The sequence below is a fragment of the Aegilops tauschii genome, chromosome 7, assembly GCF_002575655.3.
Source record: "Aegilops tauschii subsp. strangulata cultivar AL8/78 chromosome 7, Aet v6.0, whole genome shotgun sequence".
Classification (NCBI taxonomy): Eukaryota; Viridiplantae; Streptophyta; class Magnoliopsida; order Poales; family Poaceae; genus Aegilops; species Aegilops tauschii.
In genome coordinates, this window is record NC_053041.3 from 132,061,511 (window position 1) to 132,078,200 (window position 16,690).

Sequence of the window (16,690 nt, forward strand, 5' to 3'; positions counted from 1 at the left end):
TAAGTGCCACAAACAGCCCTAGAGTTCGTACTAAAATAACACCTTAAGATACACATCAACCAAAACCCTAATATCACCTAGATACTCCAATGTCACCACAAGTATCTGCGGGTTTGATTATACGATATGCATCACACAATCTCAGATTCATCTATTCAAACCAACACAAAGAACTTTAAAGAGTGCCCCAAAGTTTCTACCGGAGAGTCAAGACAAAAATGTGTTCCAACCCCTATGCATAAGTTCACAAGGTCACAGAACCCGCAAGTGGATCACCAAAACATACATCAAGTGGATCACGTGAATATCCCAGTGTCACCAGAGATAAGCACATGCAAGACATACATCTAGTGTTCTCAAATTCTTAAAGACTCAATCCAATAAGATAACTTCAAAGGAAAAACTCAATCCATTACAAGAAGGTAGAGGGGGAGAAGCATCATAAGATCCAAATATAATACCAAAGTTCGCGGTACATCAAGATCGTGCCAAATTAAGAACACGAGAGAGAGAGATCAAACACATAGCTACTGGTACATACCCTTATCCCCGAAGGTGAACTACTCCCTCCTCGTCATGGAGACCGCCGGGATGATGAAGATGGCCACCGGTGATGGATTCCCCCTCCGGCAGGGTGCCGAAACGGGCTCCCGATTGGTTTTTCGTGGCTACAGAGGCTTGCGGCGGCGGAACTCCCGATCTAGGTTTATTTATGGGGGTTTCTATATTTATAGGAATTTTGGCGTCGGCTTCACGTGGGAGGGGCGGGGGGGGGGGGGGGGGGGGGGGGGGTCCACGAGTCAACGACAAGGGTGGAGCACCCTCCGGGGGAGGGGGGGTAGGGCGTGCCCTCCACCCTTGTGGTTGGCTCGGGACTCTTCTGGCCCAACTCTTTTGCTTCGGGGCTTCTTTTGGTTCATAAAAAATCACCGTAAATTTTCAGGTCATTTGGACTCCGTTTGATATTCCTTTTCCGTAAAACGCAAAAACAAGGAAATTAAAAAACAGAAACTAGCACTGGGCTCTAGGTTAATAGGTTAGTCCCAAAAATCATATAAAATAGCATATAAACGCATATAAAACATTCAAGATAGATAATATAATAGCATGAAACAATAAAAAATTATAGATACGTTGGAGACGTATCAGACTCTAGGATTGAATTTTCTGACACCTACACTGAATTTGAGTCAAACTGAATCTCTAGAATCTCAAACTGAATTTTTTTTCTACACTGAATTGGTCTGAAATCAAACTTTAATGAGACTAATATTTTGACATGAATTGTTCTGAACTAAAACTACAGTTAGACCCATTTTTGACACTTATTTTTTCTGAACTAAAACAGCAGTCAGACATAAGTTTTTTAACACTTTTGATTGAAATTTTCAGTTAGAAAATTTAGCAAAATTTCAGTTAGCACATTGACTAGCACGTTTAGCAAAAAATGATATAGGGTTTATTGTCACAAATTTCGCAAAATTTAACACATAAGCAACACGTTGATCTCCATATTGAGCAGCACGTTTCACCCCCACTGCAATCATTCCACATTTTGACCCACCAAATTTACCACTACTGCCGCTCTCACCCAACCCACCACTACTCACATTCACAAACGCTCGGATTCACCACTGATCTCAGTCACCACCGAGCTCTATCACCATCGACCTCGTGAGGATGAATGGGTCGGGATGTACAACGATGCTGATGTGGTACACGCCAGGTGACATTCTAAAGTTTGCAAAGATGATGAAGATTTTCTTGTTGTTCCCCAATGTCGATGAGCTAACCAAGGGAGCGGACGATGTGACGTCTGTAGCGATGAAGAAGGAGCCGGTGTAGATTATCTCCGGGAGATCGACTCTTCTAATCAAGATCCTACTACGAGCGATGGGTGAGGTAGATTCGGAGGATCCTAGATAACGAGCTCGATGCTCTAAGTATCGCTCTCGAGCCTCCAAGGTCCTGGTATATCCGTCAGCTGACAAGGTGCAGATGGTGATGGCAATTCCTGTGCCAGGAACCAACAATATTCCTATCTATGTGGACGAGGAGGAGATGGTGGATTGCAATGGCGACGGATAGGCGAATGTGGTGCCGATTGTCTAGGTGATGATCGAACCTACTCGTCGATGAAGAAGCATCAAAAACAACTACAGCAGATCGCACCTCGCGGAGACCACGGGCGGCCAAACTCCAACACGAGGCGCTAGATCCATCAACGGCCAACCAGGCGCTGCCCGAGCCTCCATGCCCCATCGAGCACCATGTTGGCATGGAACAAAGGAGCGTTGCCCTGATGCCAGGAATCACCATTCTTCTGGGCCACAACCATACATCAGGCACATCGACGCGCACCACGCACGCCGCCGTGTGCCCTCCGGGGACCAGATCTATCACGCACGCAATACGTAGTCACGCCCCAACGTGACCAAGCCATCCTGCGCCGCCCGAGCGCCCCATGGAGGAAGGGGAGAATAGCCCCGCCGCCGCCGTCGCATACGCAGGATTTTTCCCTCTTTGGTGACAGAGAGGGAGGTGAGTGTCGAGGTGGGGGCTGATGGCAGCGCCGCCTAGGGTTGTCCCCGAGCCTCTCGTGGGAGTAACACGGGTTTCATGTTCGCAACTAGCTAGTGGTAGGTAGAATTGAAGGTAGTAACCTAGGAGTTTTCAGAATATGCCCAAGTTTTACTCATGTCAACACTCCCTGCAATAGCCCCCAACCATGTCAATCTTTTGACATTGACTTATTATGCTTCAAAGAGTTATCTTTTCCCATGTGAAGGTCTTAATCAAACACCACTTCGGTTTGAGCATAGTAGAGTCATAATACACATGTGGTCGTTCCCTAAGGAGGGTGTATGCGAGCAAACTACTGGGTTGTTTCCAGAGAGGGTGCATGGGAACAAATAGCATGTGTGCCCCAAAGGGATTGCCACGTGTAACCATTTTAAGATTTGCGTGTGGAATCAGGCGCGCTAGGGAGCTTTCTTTAGCGAAACTACTCTCAGGAAACGTCATCTTCAGAAAGCGTACGTCTCTTACCCCTTCACATGTGCCTCTCGCAACTAAGGCGACTAGGGATTGCTCGCCTCCTGCTGGCGCCGCCGCAGGTCTGCCTCCTTTCCTATGGCCTTAGGCCATGGAGGTCGGGTTGACCCTAGCCCTTACTAGAGGGAGGGCTCCTCCTCCTATTTTAGGTGTATTTTTGTGTCTCTTTAGGGTTTGTATCTTCAAGAAGGTGAGAGAACGGAAACTCACTGAAGATGGGATAAAGTTCTCCTCATCTATCTCCTATCGCGATGGTGCTTGTAGAGTCGTCGGAGGGCGTGTGGAGGTTTGTTTCCGACGGATCTCGCAAGATTCTGTCGGATTTTGTCTTCTGTGGATCTTCTTGCTTCTGGTCTTTGTTCATCTGTGTCCGTGTGTCTACAGGTTGGATCCTTTCAATCTATGCTTCTCTTCATCAGGGACGCTTGTTATTTTGGTGCGCTGATTCCTATGGTGCCGCCTTAGCACAATGATTTCTCGGTTGTCTAAACAATAAGGTTTGCCTGGCTCCGGTAAGGGAGGAGCGATGACGGCGGCACACCTTCGGCTGACTCCGGTGCTTGTAGTTGTTGTCAGGTGGTCTATGGACCTGGATGTAATGTTTTTATCTCTAGTGTTTTTATGACTATTGATGAATAAATCAGATGTTTTTCTCGAGAGAAAAAACCATCAGATCTATAAGATTTTAGTATATTAAACACTATAAACCCGGGGGAACAATTCAGATAGGTGACTTGCATCAGCAACTCTCTCTCTTTCTTCCTCTCCCTTTCCCTCCAAATGTATGCCGTATGTCATGCATACAGAAAATCTGTGCAGAATCAGGAAAACCGTACGCAAAACTAGCGAGTAACTGAAGGTTTTTCTTACCGACCAATGTAACCGCTCCTTCTTTACGTGCGAAGAAGACGGGTTCGACCGCGCGTGATGAAAGGTTCCGCCTTTGATCTGGTCCTTAATTAGTAACACAGCAGTCCAGTATGCACGCAGTTGGTACCTTGACCGCCTAGTGAGCTAGTCTTCCACCCACCCCCTATCTAATCCCTAGTTTAATTCACTAATTAGAACCCTCAGCACTGCCATTCGCACGCGGTTCTATCCTCTATACTCAGCCCCCGGCCTATATATATGCACCTCCTGCGGCCGTGCTGATACAATACTCCTACACCTTGTGCTAGCTATAGCTCTTGTTTTGCTGTTCATCGTCAAGCTGATTGGCGTGCTCCTGTTGGCATCAATCGACCGACAGACCGGCAATGGACGGCTGCCGGGATGGATTCTCCGGCGACTTCATGGTGCTGCGGCCGGACAAGGGCGGCGTCCGCAGCCTCCTCCACCTGCTGCGCTGCAGCGACGTCGGCGCCAGCGACGCCGTCGACTGCGCCCCTGGCGAGGAGGTGGTCCTAGACCGGTGGCGCCGGTGGATCATCTTCCTCTCCGTCGTGGCGCAGATGCTGCTGCTGTGGGTGAAGACACCCTTGGCCAAGCTCGGGAGCGCCGTCGAGTACTGGATGAACCTCATCACGGACAATGGCGGCGGCGTGCTCAAGCTTATTAGAAACGCCATGCAAGGTAAACCAACGAGATTTAGCTTTAGGTTGTACTATCATCTATTTCTGTTAACTTGCTAAACCTTGCTAAAACTAATCTTTTAAAATGTGTTGTTAACAAAAAAAAAAGTACGTTCGTGCAGTTTCACATGAGGTTTCCATCTTATCTTTCTTCGAGAAGTAGTTTTCTTTAAATATGCCTTGCATATCAAAGCTGGACATTAGTCTTCCATGGCGAAACATACAGTCCTCCTGGAGTAGTTGCGAAGAAAATGGCAGAAAACATATGAAAAGGGGGGAGAAGGTTGAAATAAAATAGAAAATTTAGAAAAACTCGTGCAAATTATATGTAACTATACCTTCAAAAATCCATTAAAAAAACTATACCTTAAAAAACATATGAATGGGAACTGCAAACGTACACGGGGTGGGTGTCCAATCAGTAAGCACTCGCAATATCAAATAGAAACGGGAATCAGCAAGCGTTTGGTTGTTCTTGCTAGGAAACAGGGGTTTACTAATTAAGTAAATGCGTAAATGATTAATTATTCGTGCCACATTATTGCAGAGGTCATAAAATATGCTTTGGATAGCAGCCTTTGTGGTTTAATCGTAGTTTATTATACATGAGACTAGCCAATGTATATATCCACTTGTACTCTGGTCAGAACTTATAATCCATAACAACTCCCAAGATAAGGGCAATGTCAGTTTCATATGCTAAATAACATGTTAACTTGTTAATAAGGTGGTTGTTGTCGTGATGCGCTAAGCAACTAAATAAGTTGCATACTGTCATTGGCCCGACTGCTTTCCTGTCGGAGGCGCCACTTGTTCTAATCACTCCCGTGATGCACGCCTTATCACTATCAAATACTCCCTACGTCCTAAAATAAGTATCTAAACTTTAGTATTCCCTCCGTCCTAAAATAAATGACTCAACTTTATACTATTACACTAAAGTTCTTTTAACAGAACTTTATACTAAAGTTAGTATAGTACAAAGTTGAGACACTTATTTTGAGACGGATGGAGTAGCAGCTTTGTTTTAGTTTATAAACAAAAGTTCCCGGCTAAAAACACAAGCCAACAACCACAAGTTCATCAAATGAAAACGAGCAAGGTTGCCGAAATGGTCATACACGTTTTTAGCATTCTCGTTTCATTTTTCTCCTCTGAAATGACTCGGCACGGTTGCTCCAAAATCTTCAATGTTCCCCTTCCTTTTAATTGGAGTGACGTGGAAAACACCCCTAGGTTTTGAAAGTCAAACAGCATCCATAGAAAGTCTGAAGAGTTCTCAGGATTTGACAGTTCTGTACATGCACGCATGACGCTGTTTTGCTTCTTCGAAGTACTACAACAATGGCGATAATTGCTAGCTAACTTTACATACGTTTGCAGGCAAATTACGAATTCCGGACAGAGAGTCCCCCAACTATCGATCGCTCATTGGACTCATCGACATGAGAGTCGAACTGGACAAGAAGATCAAGCCAGAGGATGGCAGTTACCTCGCTGCTCTGGGTATTATGGCCTCCAAACTAGCCTACGAGAACGAGCTGGTCATCAAGAACGTCGTCGAAAAACACTGGCACATGAAATTCCTCGAGTTCTTCAACTGCTGGAACGGTAAGATTTCAGGGCACGCGAAACATGAAGCATGCATATAGTAGTTTGGCAACACACGTTTGGCTAACGTGCAACAAACATGTGTTCTTTGCCTCCTGGCAGAATTCCGAGGGGATCAAGGCGATTACACGACGCAGGCCTTCATGTTCGCCGACAAGCCGGCCGACGCCGACCTCGTCGTGGTGGCGTTTCGCGGCACGCAGCCGTTCGACGCGGAGGATTGGTGCACGGACGTGGACATCTCGTGGTACGAGATCCCTGAGGTGGGCAAGGTCCACGGCGGCTTCATGAAGGCACTCGGGCTGCAAAAGAACGCCACCGGCTGGCCGGCGGAGATCAAGGCGACCAAGGACCGGCCGTTCGCCTACTACGCCGTCCGAGACGCGCTGAAGAAGTCCCTAGAGGCCAATCCGCGTGCCCGGTTCGCGGTGACCGGCCACAGCCTGGGCGGCGCGCTCGCCGTGCTGTTCCCGGCCATCCTCGCCCTACACGGCAAGCACGACCTGCTCGCCAGGCTCCACGGCGTGTACACGTACGGGCAGCCGCGCGTCGGTGACGCGCGGCTGGGGGAGTTCGTGGAGCAGCACCTCGACACGCCGGCGGCGAGGGGGAGGTACTTCCGGTTCGTCTACTGCAACGACATCGTGCCGAGGGTGCCGTTCGACGGCCTCTTCAAGCACTTCGGCCGGTGCATCTACTTCGACGGCTACTATAGGGCGCGGGCCATGGAGGAGGAGCCCAACAAGAACTACTTCTCGCTTGCGTTCGTGGTGTCCAAGTACGTGAACGCGGCGTGGGAGCTCGCCCGGGGGCTCGTTATCGGACACGTGGACGGGGCGGAGTACGTGGAGGGGTGGACGATGAGGGTCGCCCGGGCGGTCGGGCTGATCATCCCCGGCCTGCCGGCCCACGCGCCGCAGGACTACGTGAACGCCACCAGACTCGGGGCCGCGTCGCTCGACCTGCTTCTCCGTGACCATTAATTGGTTACTACGTATAGGCCATACAATCCAACTTTGGTTGTTTAGCCGTAGTGCGAGAGATCCATGGAAATTGGTTACATGTCAACCATTGTTGATGTTCGATGAAATCTGCGTTCGAGCATTTCCATGATTCTTGCATTCTTCATGCCACTCCCACCATAAGTGTTATTCCCTCCGTTCATTTTTATAAGTCGTTTCAGACAAATGAAATTGAGCTGTTTTACATAGTGTCTGAAACATCTACAAAGCCTTATAAAAGTGAACAGAGACAGTAGCTGATTTTATAGGCCAGTGGATTTTTTTTTTCAACCAAAAAAAGGAACTCAATCATGATTCAATCGCGCCCGGCCAAGTGTATCATAATTAAGGGCGGTATTTTTTCAAGGAGAAACACAATTTATTAATCAAGTGGCGGCCAAGTCTGCCATACAAAAACCAGAAATCTCATCGGGTCTTGAACGGAGCCACACCGCAGTGCGCTTCTATGTTCTGTCAAAGTTTGCTAATAATGACTAACTGATTGCTTGACTAAGAATTCTCTACCCTCTTGAAGGAATGATTTTTCTTTCTTTCACCATCATCGTATGCGTCGATCTAGCCTCATCCATGCTCATGATCATCTTAACCACATCCATGCAACCGGTATGAAAAAAAAATCACAGATTTAAGAAAAAAAGAAAACAGAAAAAGAAGAAGAAAAACCGGTGGGAGTAAAACTGGAAATGTGCTGACCCAGTTGAAAGCAGAGCTCGAGAAGAAAAAGGGAGATCCCAGGTCTCCTGGATTAGGTTTAGCGAAGCCAGCAATTGGGTAAGCGTCGGGCTAGTGTTGAATACTAGGGTGCGGTGTACTTATAGGGAAAAGAGCCGGTTTTCCATTTTTTTAGGTTTTCTGCTTTTTGTTTTCCATTATTTTTCATTGGTTCTTGTTTATTTCTTTCTCCATTTTCGTAGTTTTTTCTTTTTCTTCAGTTTTCCTTTATTACTTTTCCCGGTTCTAATTGTTTTTTTTTCACTTTTCTTCTTTTCTCTTGGGTTTCACTGGTTTACTATACACATGTATGGTATATATTTAATACATTACTTGAACACACATTTAATATTTTTTAAATTCTTGATTAACATTTATCAAATATCTGATTAACATTTTCTAAACACATGGTCAACTTTTTTTCTACACACATTTAACATACTTTTAAACACAGGGTCACATTTTTTCTATACACATTTAATATTTTATCAAATACAAATTTATCATTTTTTAATACATGGTCAACATTTTTTCTATACACATGCAACATTTTTCAAATGCTTGATTAACATTTTTCAGTTACTTGTTCAACATTTTTTCAAATGTTTGATTGACATTTTTATATACATGATATAAAAAGTTCATATTTTTAGTACATGGTTGATTAATATTTTTCATATCTTTAACATTTTCCAAATGCTTGAGTAACATTTTTAAAATAGTTGTTCATGTTTTTTCAAATGCTTGATTAATATTTTTATATACATGATCAAATTGTTTGATCATTGTTTAAGCATGGTCAACATTTTTTTAATAGATATTTAAAATTTTCCAAATACTTGATTAGCATTTTTAAACTGCTTTTCAACAATTTTCAAATGCTCGATTAACATTTTTATAAAATACTTGATCTTCGTTCACATTGTATATTTTATTCATTTTCCGTATACATGATAAACATTTTGTCTATACACATTTGACATTTTTGAAATGCTTGATTAACAGTTTTCAGTTACTTGTTCAACATTTTTTTCAAATGTTTGATTGACATTTTTATATACATGATCAATCATTTTTTTAATACATGGTCAACATATTTTCTATACACCTTTAACACTTTCCAACTGCTTGAATAACATTTCAACAAACAGTGGCGGAGGCATATGTTTTATTAAGGTAAGCCGAACGTAGGCAGCCATGCATACAATGACACCAAGCGTATAGTTTTCCTCACACCAGTATGCAAATAGTATGAAAATAAAAAGATTTAAGCTGTTAGTGGCCGCCACAGCTTAAATCTTTTTATTTTCATACTATATAAAAAGATTTAGACTGCTGCCTCGGCCATTAACGACAACCAAACCTTTTCTTATCTTTTTTTACTCTTGCTTTATAAAAAGAAAAACGAGTATAATTGTGATCGTACAAAAGTTTGTTTTTGTACTATATGTACTACAACGCAGATGACTTCTTTATTCTTTTTCTTGCATCTCCAAATAAACCTAAAAGTTCACCTTAAAAGAACTAAAATTAACTCCTAAAAACCAACTCTCAAATGCTACTCTTCTTTTTTGAGAGAGAGTACATCAAAGTCATACCATATTACTCCTATGAATGATGATGGAGTACCCTTCCCCTAGGGGTCTTCGAGGGCGAAGAGGGCCTTTGCGCCGTTTGTTTGCAATGGTGTGCCGCGCAGGCGAGGTGAAGCAGCTTACAAACACCAAAAACTACACGCCCTATAGAAGTAATCACAATAAACACTAGCTTGTAGTCGACTGAGTCTTTCGAGTAACTTAAACCAGTAGAGCAAACAAAGAGGAACTTCGAGCGGAGCCAATGCCTAGCATCGATGAACCGTGCCCTCATCTAATCGTACCCTCTGTGTAACAATTGACTCCAGACAATATTATCTTTGAAATTGCAGTCAGCACCCTAACATTTTGCAGTGAGAACCCAAACATTTTCATTTTCTTACAAACAAGGACAAAATTTAGACAAGTCGGAAAATTATTCACTGGAAATTTTGGCAGCATAACATGTGGAAAGAGATGCACGCTTGTATAAAAATTCCAAACCAAACAAGTACACTAGATCAAGATTCCAAATCCATGAGGGATGACTAACAACAGTCAAACACTTGCAGCAAACAAGCTGGCTTTTCATCACAATTCCAAAAGCAACACCACCACCAAGATCCAACTAAGCTCATGAATCTAACGCCTACATCGACCGGCCGACGATGCCATCCATCATAACACACCCCATCTCTTCTCCAGCAAGGAACATCTTCTTGAGTCTGCATTTATCAACGCGCCACTCCTACGGAGGAGTAGACAACACTTGTGATGCATACAAGACAGGCCAAGACCAGTAGGGGCTCACCAGAACTGATCCAAACCACCATAAAACCATCACACATCCAGCGGCCGCCCAATTTCGACCAAGTGGAGCTACTAGCTGCATCCATCGTCTTATCGCCCTCCTCAAGATCAAACTTCCTTGTGGACACAGGGCATAGATTTATTCGTCGTCCTCACCATCAAGTCAGGCACCTCCCTGGACAGAAAGAGAACAAGGAATTATAGGAAAAGAACAAGATAGAACACACTTTGTCTACGCATTGATAATTTTGCTACACCAGCTGCAAAGTAAATATAACAATGTAGCTGGCAGGACAAATTTCTAAAGGACCAAACTAGCCCAGAGGTTTTGCCTAAAAAAATCCTGATTCCAGCAAACTACAGTCTGAATGAACAAAGTCCTCAAGGCCAAGAAAAAAAAGAACATATGAAGAGCTTTGATTTATCATGCACCACAAAAATCCACACTATGCCATTAGCATCAGAGGCTCACCAGATTTTAAATATCCACCAAACTATAACTAGTCCAACCTTGGAGGAACCAGAACAACTCTTTTACTTAGAGACCATATAAGTAGAATGGCAAATAATGTTAGAGCATGTCAAGGATATAAGCTCACACAGGAACTAGAAAAACAAGGTGAGGCTCCCAACAGCCTAGTATTCAGTACGACACTTCATGTTTTGATAGCAAAGTCTCGGCCATATTTCACTAGCGTAACAATGCTATAACTGAGATATCACGAGGGAAGAATAAGAAACATGCAAAATGTAAATAGGTGAGAGCAGTGCATTAATTTTTCTTTGTACTCCAATGATTTTCTAACCAATTTTTGCTTTGTTTGAGTGAGTTCATCCTCTCCTCTATATACCCAGCAATGGGGATTTCTAAAGGCAGGCTTCTTTCAGAAATAGAGCAGATCAAGTATGATTTATTTCAGATATTCGTTCATTTATTCAATGCACACGAAATCTAGGGCATACTGAGACCGGAAGAGAGAGAGAAATGCTTACATATACATGCAAAATTTGTTGTGGACATACATGCCAAACCAAGCAACACTATCAAAGGCAAAGCATAACATGGCAGCATGCATACAAGCTATTTATTGCCCTACAAACATTATACTTGCCCTACAAAAAAGAGTGGACATACATGCATGCTCAGCACCATCTAAAGTTGCTCATCCTACTTCAGAATCGCATACGCATTGGAAATAGAAGGACCATGCATCTGCATCCAGATTCAGCACATGTTCTCCTCCCAGAAGAAATAAAGCACGACCCCATTCAATAAACGGAAAATATTTGAGTGTGGGTTGACTAGAGAAAGACAAAAAACGTCCCCTGTCATGGCTTACCTTCCAGCCTTTCTTTCAAGGAAGAAGAAAGGCTAGTCCTCTAAACAATGAACACTCTGCTTTCTTTTCCTCCTCTTTCCGCAGCATGTCATACTTCCTGCAAAATCACCAACATAAGGAACACATGAGCATATTGTATTGTGCAAACATACATAAGACAACATGAACTAGAAAACAAGGTCGGGCTCCCAACAGCCAACTATTGTCAGTACTACACTTCATGTTTTGTTAGCAAAGTCCCGGCCAAATTTCACTAGCACAACTGAGATATCGCAAGGGAAGAATAAGAAACATGCAAAATGTAAATACGTGAGAGCAATTCATTCATTTTTCTTTGTGCTTGGAAGTCTAACTAATTTTTGTGTGATTGAGTGAATTCATCCTCTCCTCCTCTGTATATCAACAAGGGGGGTTTCTATAGGCCCACTTATTTCAGAAATAGAGAAGATCAAGTATGATTCATATCATAAATCCGTTTATTTATTCATGCACTCAAAATCTAGGGCACACTGAGACCGGGAGAGAGAAAAATGTTTGCTTTCACTAGGTAAGTACATATACATGCAAACGTATACATTTTTCATCTGTTGAGGTTGGTAGCGCACACATACACTTGCCATACCAAAGGCAAAGCAGAACATGGCAGCAGACATGGCAGGGCAAGCGTAGATAGGCACTGGAGATGTTTTTTTCTTTCTCTGGTCCACCCACACTAAAATATTTTCCGTTTACTAAATGGGGTGGTGCTTTATTTCTTCCGGGAGGAGAACATGTGCTGAAAATAGATGCATATGCATGGTCCTTTCTTCTATTTCCAATGCATACACGATTCTGAAGTAGGATGAGCAAATTTATATGTTGTTGCGCATGCATGTAGACTTTTTTTTGTTAGGGAAAGTATAATAATGTTTGCCTAGTCAATCAATATATGTTGACATGATCCCTGGGCAATAAAAAGCTTGTATACTTTCAGCCTTTCTTTCAAGGAAGAAAGGCTAGTCCTCTAAACAAGTTGAACATTCAGCTTTCTTTTCCTCCTCCTCTTTCCGTAGCCTGTCATACTTCCTGCAAGATCACCAACATAAGGAACACATGAGCATATTGTATTGAGCAAACATACACAAGACAACACGATCTCTCTACATATAGGCCATACAAGTGAAATGGCAAAAAGCAAAACATTCTACTAACAGACACTGTTAAACAATAGAAAACATAGAGAAACTTCACAGACTCAATCTCTAAGCCTAAGCAGTATCAATTCCCATGATATCTAGTAAATGAGCATAACAGTGACCCCTAGGAGCAACCCGAAGACAACTAGGCATCATCCAGGAGCCTAGAATTCAAATGATATCCAGTAAACATGAGCATAATTCTGTCCTGCTTGCAATCAATATATCTGACGCAAACATAAAGCATCCTTTTATACTAAAACAGAAAGTCCTCTTCTAGGCCTCGAGTATAGTCCATGAAACCGAGCAAGACGGTTAAATAAGTGACAAAAGGAAAGGATGTGAGCAAGTATGGTGCGAAAACTTAGCAAGACAGTTAATCTCCAGAAAAATCAGCCTCTACTAGACCTCAAATATGGTGTGTGAAACTGAGCAAGACAGTAAAATACTAAGCAACAAAATGGGGATATACTACTCATCGCCTCTAGAACAACATTCTCATCAAGGATGCAACACCAGCCTTGGCGGCACTAACAGGCAGCAACCATGCCAAGCGCACGCCAATAACTACCAAACCCCAACAAATAGCACATGCTGTAGCACAAGGGCCTAACCAGCACATGGACCAATTTCAACGGCAAGATCTTCACAATCAGAAGAATGTGGTGGCAAGAAGACCACCACAGAAATGAACGATACATCATTGGCTTGGCTCGATGGTCGGAGCCACAATCGGCCACGACCCAATAGCTGGACAATGGAGAGAGCTAGTCCACAACAGTTTAAGCAATCATAATATTTTGACAAAACAAGAACTAAAAACAAAAGCCATGTGCTGGACTGGAACCCATTCAAGAAATGGCACCATCCCTCCACCATCCAAGAATGGAATACACATTGCACTACACATGACTTGGTAAAAAGATCAAATATCATCTAGTTTAGCAGACAGTAGCAACTAGAAACCAAGAGATAAACACAAGTGCAGTAGTATCATGCTCTTGACAGTTAGGATCTGAACCTAAACCATGTTGAGTTAATAATGCAGAACCCTGGATGCATGCCTGTAGGCATCAATAATAACTACCTAAATATGATTAGTGGTTCAGGTGTCAAGTGTCAAATACTGAGCATTAACTCGATTCCAAGTGTTGCACTAATCAACATGCAATGTGAAATTTCAATGGTCGCAGAACTCAACCAATGACAAACTGCTACCACGGCTCGATGGCAATGGGCACACAGAGCATAAGAAAAATACAAGGGAGAGCAATCGAAATGGCTAACCTATGTCGTAGTGGAAGAAGAAGCGGCCGCCGGAGGCCCCACATGGGAGTGAATGACGGCACAAGCAGAGCTGCTTCGCTGCCAAAACTCAACTCGTGATGGACGGTGGCGTCTCCACGCGTTGCTCGCCAAAGGCATGCCCGGTAAAACAACACCGCCAAACCATGATGGTTCTGTAAAGCCGTAGAGTACGGTGGTGCCCGTTCGGTGACCACCCTGTAACAGCAAAAAAGAGATAAGTTGTTTCTCATTACATCCAGCTAGCCTGTTATGTACATGAGCACAGGAAAGTGAAGCAACATATACATATGAGTTTTATCTTCAGAATGAACTGATAAATGACAGATGGATTCATATGTATCTGAAACTACAAGAAACTTACCAATACACGTACTGTAAATATTCAATTTTTCAACTACCCAGCAGGCCATAGATTATCGGACAAAGAATACCAGCTACAAAGCTCTGTATCAGGTACTCAGGAAGCATGCTTAAATATCACATGGACATACATGTGCATATTTCCCATACTACATAAGTACTAGCCAAACTAGCAACTAGTCACTTGAAAATTGTCATTGCACATGATAATAGCTCTTCCCTCGTCATAAAAAAACATTCGCCAAGTATCATCAGACTGCTACTCACATACACTATGGGCCTCCCTCACAAACTCAAATTCTTTAAGCCCACCGGTCAAAAGAAAGGTCCTTATACTCAGGACTAAAAGAAGAATACAAAAGATACATGCAGGCTGATGATGCAACATGTTTCTGAAACTATGGGAGAGTTTTAAACAATACAAAGGAGTCTTTATCTTCAGGAATAACAGAACATGACAGATAAATGCATGTATTTCTGAAACTACAGTAGACTTAGCAGCATACGTACTGAAGCGACTCATCTTTTCAACCATCCAGTCTAATGGCCTTAGCAGCATACGTACAAAGGTGTGCGCTTATCAGGTATATAAAAAGCATGCTTAAAATCTACATGTACAAATTTATGTACATACCCCGCATGGAACAAAGCTACTAAGAAAACTAGCAACTAATCCCTTGAAAACCTGCCTTGCACAGTCTTATTTCCTCGAGTAAGCCCCCATTTTCACTTGAAAATGAGAGCAATAAGATACCTCGTGACCAAATCCTTAAATGGACCACACCACAGTTAACAACATCAGCAGAGTGGGATTATCCTCCTTTTAAGAAAATATTTTACACACATAGATAGCATCTAAGCCTAAGCAATAGCAATTCCCATGATATCCAAGTAAATTAGCATAATAGTGACTCTGGGAGCAACCCAAAGACAACTAAGCATCATCGAGCAGCCTAGTATTCACATGATATGCAGTAAACATGAGCATAATATTTTTCCTGCTTACAATCAATATATCTGACGCATACCATAAAGAATCCTTTGATGCTAAAACAAAAAGTCCTCTTCTAGGCCTCAAGTATAGTGCATGAAATTGAGCAAGACAGTTAAATAAGCAACAAAAGGAAAGAACGTGAGCCAGTATGGTGCGAAAACTGGGCAAGACAGCTAAACTCCAGGTGTCAAGTGTAAAATACTGAGCATTAACTTGATTCAGGTGTCAAGTGTAAAATACTGAGCATTAACTTGATTCAGGTGTCAAGTGTAAAATACTGAGCATTAACTTGATTCAGGTGTCAAGTGTAAAATACTGAGCATTAACTCGATTCCAAGTGTTACACTAATCAACATGCAGTGTGAAATTTAATGGTCACAGAACTCAACCAATGATAAACTGTTACCACGGCTCAATGGCCGTGGGCACAGAGAGCATAAGAAAATACAGGGGAGCACAACCAAAGTGGCTTACCTAGTCATAGTGGAAGAAGAAGCGGCCGCCGAAGGCGGCACATGGGAGAGAGCGACGACACAGGCAGAGCTGCATCCCAGAAAATAATTCAACTCGTGCTGGACGATGGCGTCTCCACGCATTGGTTGCCAAAGACACGCCTGGTAACAACATTGCCCAAACATGGTGGTTCCGTAAAGCCGTAGGGTACGGTGGTGCCCGTTCGGTGACCACCCTGTAACAGCAAAAAAGAGAAGTCGTTTATCATTACATCCAGCTAACCCGCTCTGTACATATCACAACAAAACAAAGACACATCCGTGACATTTTGGGCTGAACGAAAAAAAATTCTGTCATACATATGACACTTCTATGACGATAATTGTGACAAAACCCGGTATCATCATAGATGTGGTGGGCTCCTACTTCTATGACAAAAAATCATGACAGAAAATGGGTTTTTCGTCCTGGACGGGCCGGAGACGCAGCTGCATGACATTCTTTGGGCCGTCCATGACGGAAAAAACCGTGGTAAAAGTGAGGGGGAGGAAAATTTCGGGGAGTTCCCGGTTACGGTGGGAGGTCGGGGGCCGAGCGATGCGCGTTTCTCTCGTACACGTACGCGCGTGTGTGCGAGGCGTTGGCTCTAACTGAACCCGAGCGAGGCGTTGGGCTCTAACTGAACCCGAGCGATTGCACTGCAGGCT

At 43.3% G+C, this 16,690-nt stretch overlaps 1 protein-coding gene and 1 long non-coding RNA gene across 2 annotated transcripts; one reads left to right on the forward strand and one right to left on the reverse strand.

Annotated features, from left to right (window-relative positions):
* The first annotated feature begins 4,177 nt into the window (after positions 1-4,177).
* LOC109769225 (triacylglycerol lipase OBL1-like) lies at positions 4,178-8,524 on the forward strand. The gene is made up of 3 exons (XM_045231065.2): positions 4,178-4,626; positions 6,009-6,236; positions 6,339-8,524. The coding sequence occupies exons 1-3, from the start codon at positions 4,311-4,313 to the stop codon at positions 7,217-7,219; spliced, it is 1,425 nt and encodes a 474-aa protein (XP_045087000.1). The 5' UTR covers positions 4,178-4,310; the 3' UTR covers positions 7,220-8,524.
* A 1,315-nt stretch (positions 8,525-9,839) lies between these two features.
* On the reverse strand, positions 9,840-14,915 carry LOC120968539 (uncharacterized). The gene is made up of 3 exons (XR_005763082.1): positions 14,156-14,915; positions 11,694-12,758; positions 9,840-10,528 (listed from the first exon to the last, which is right to left on the reverse strand). It is a non-coding gene; the product is annotated as an uncharacterized lncRNA (long non-coding RNA).
* Positions 14,916-16,690: the final 1,775 nt, after the last annotated feature.

Bases quoted from the DNA above. Each gene is read 5' to 3' on its own strand.
- LOC109769225 (XM_045231065.2), top strand. From the start codon at position 4,311: ATGGACGGCTGCCGGGATGGATTCTCCGGCGACTTCATGGTGCTGCGG. The intron at 4,627-6,008 runs GTAAACCAACGA...ATACGTTTGCAG, and splicing joins TATTAGAAACGCCATGCAAG to GCAAATTACGAATTCCGGAC. The intron at 6,237-6,338 runs GTAAGATTTCAG...GCCTCCTGGCAG, and splicing joins GTTCTTCAACTGCTGGAACG to AATTCCGAGGGGATCAAGGC.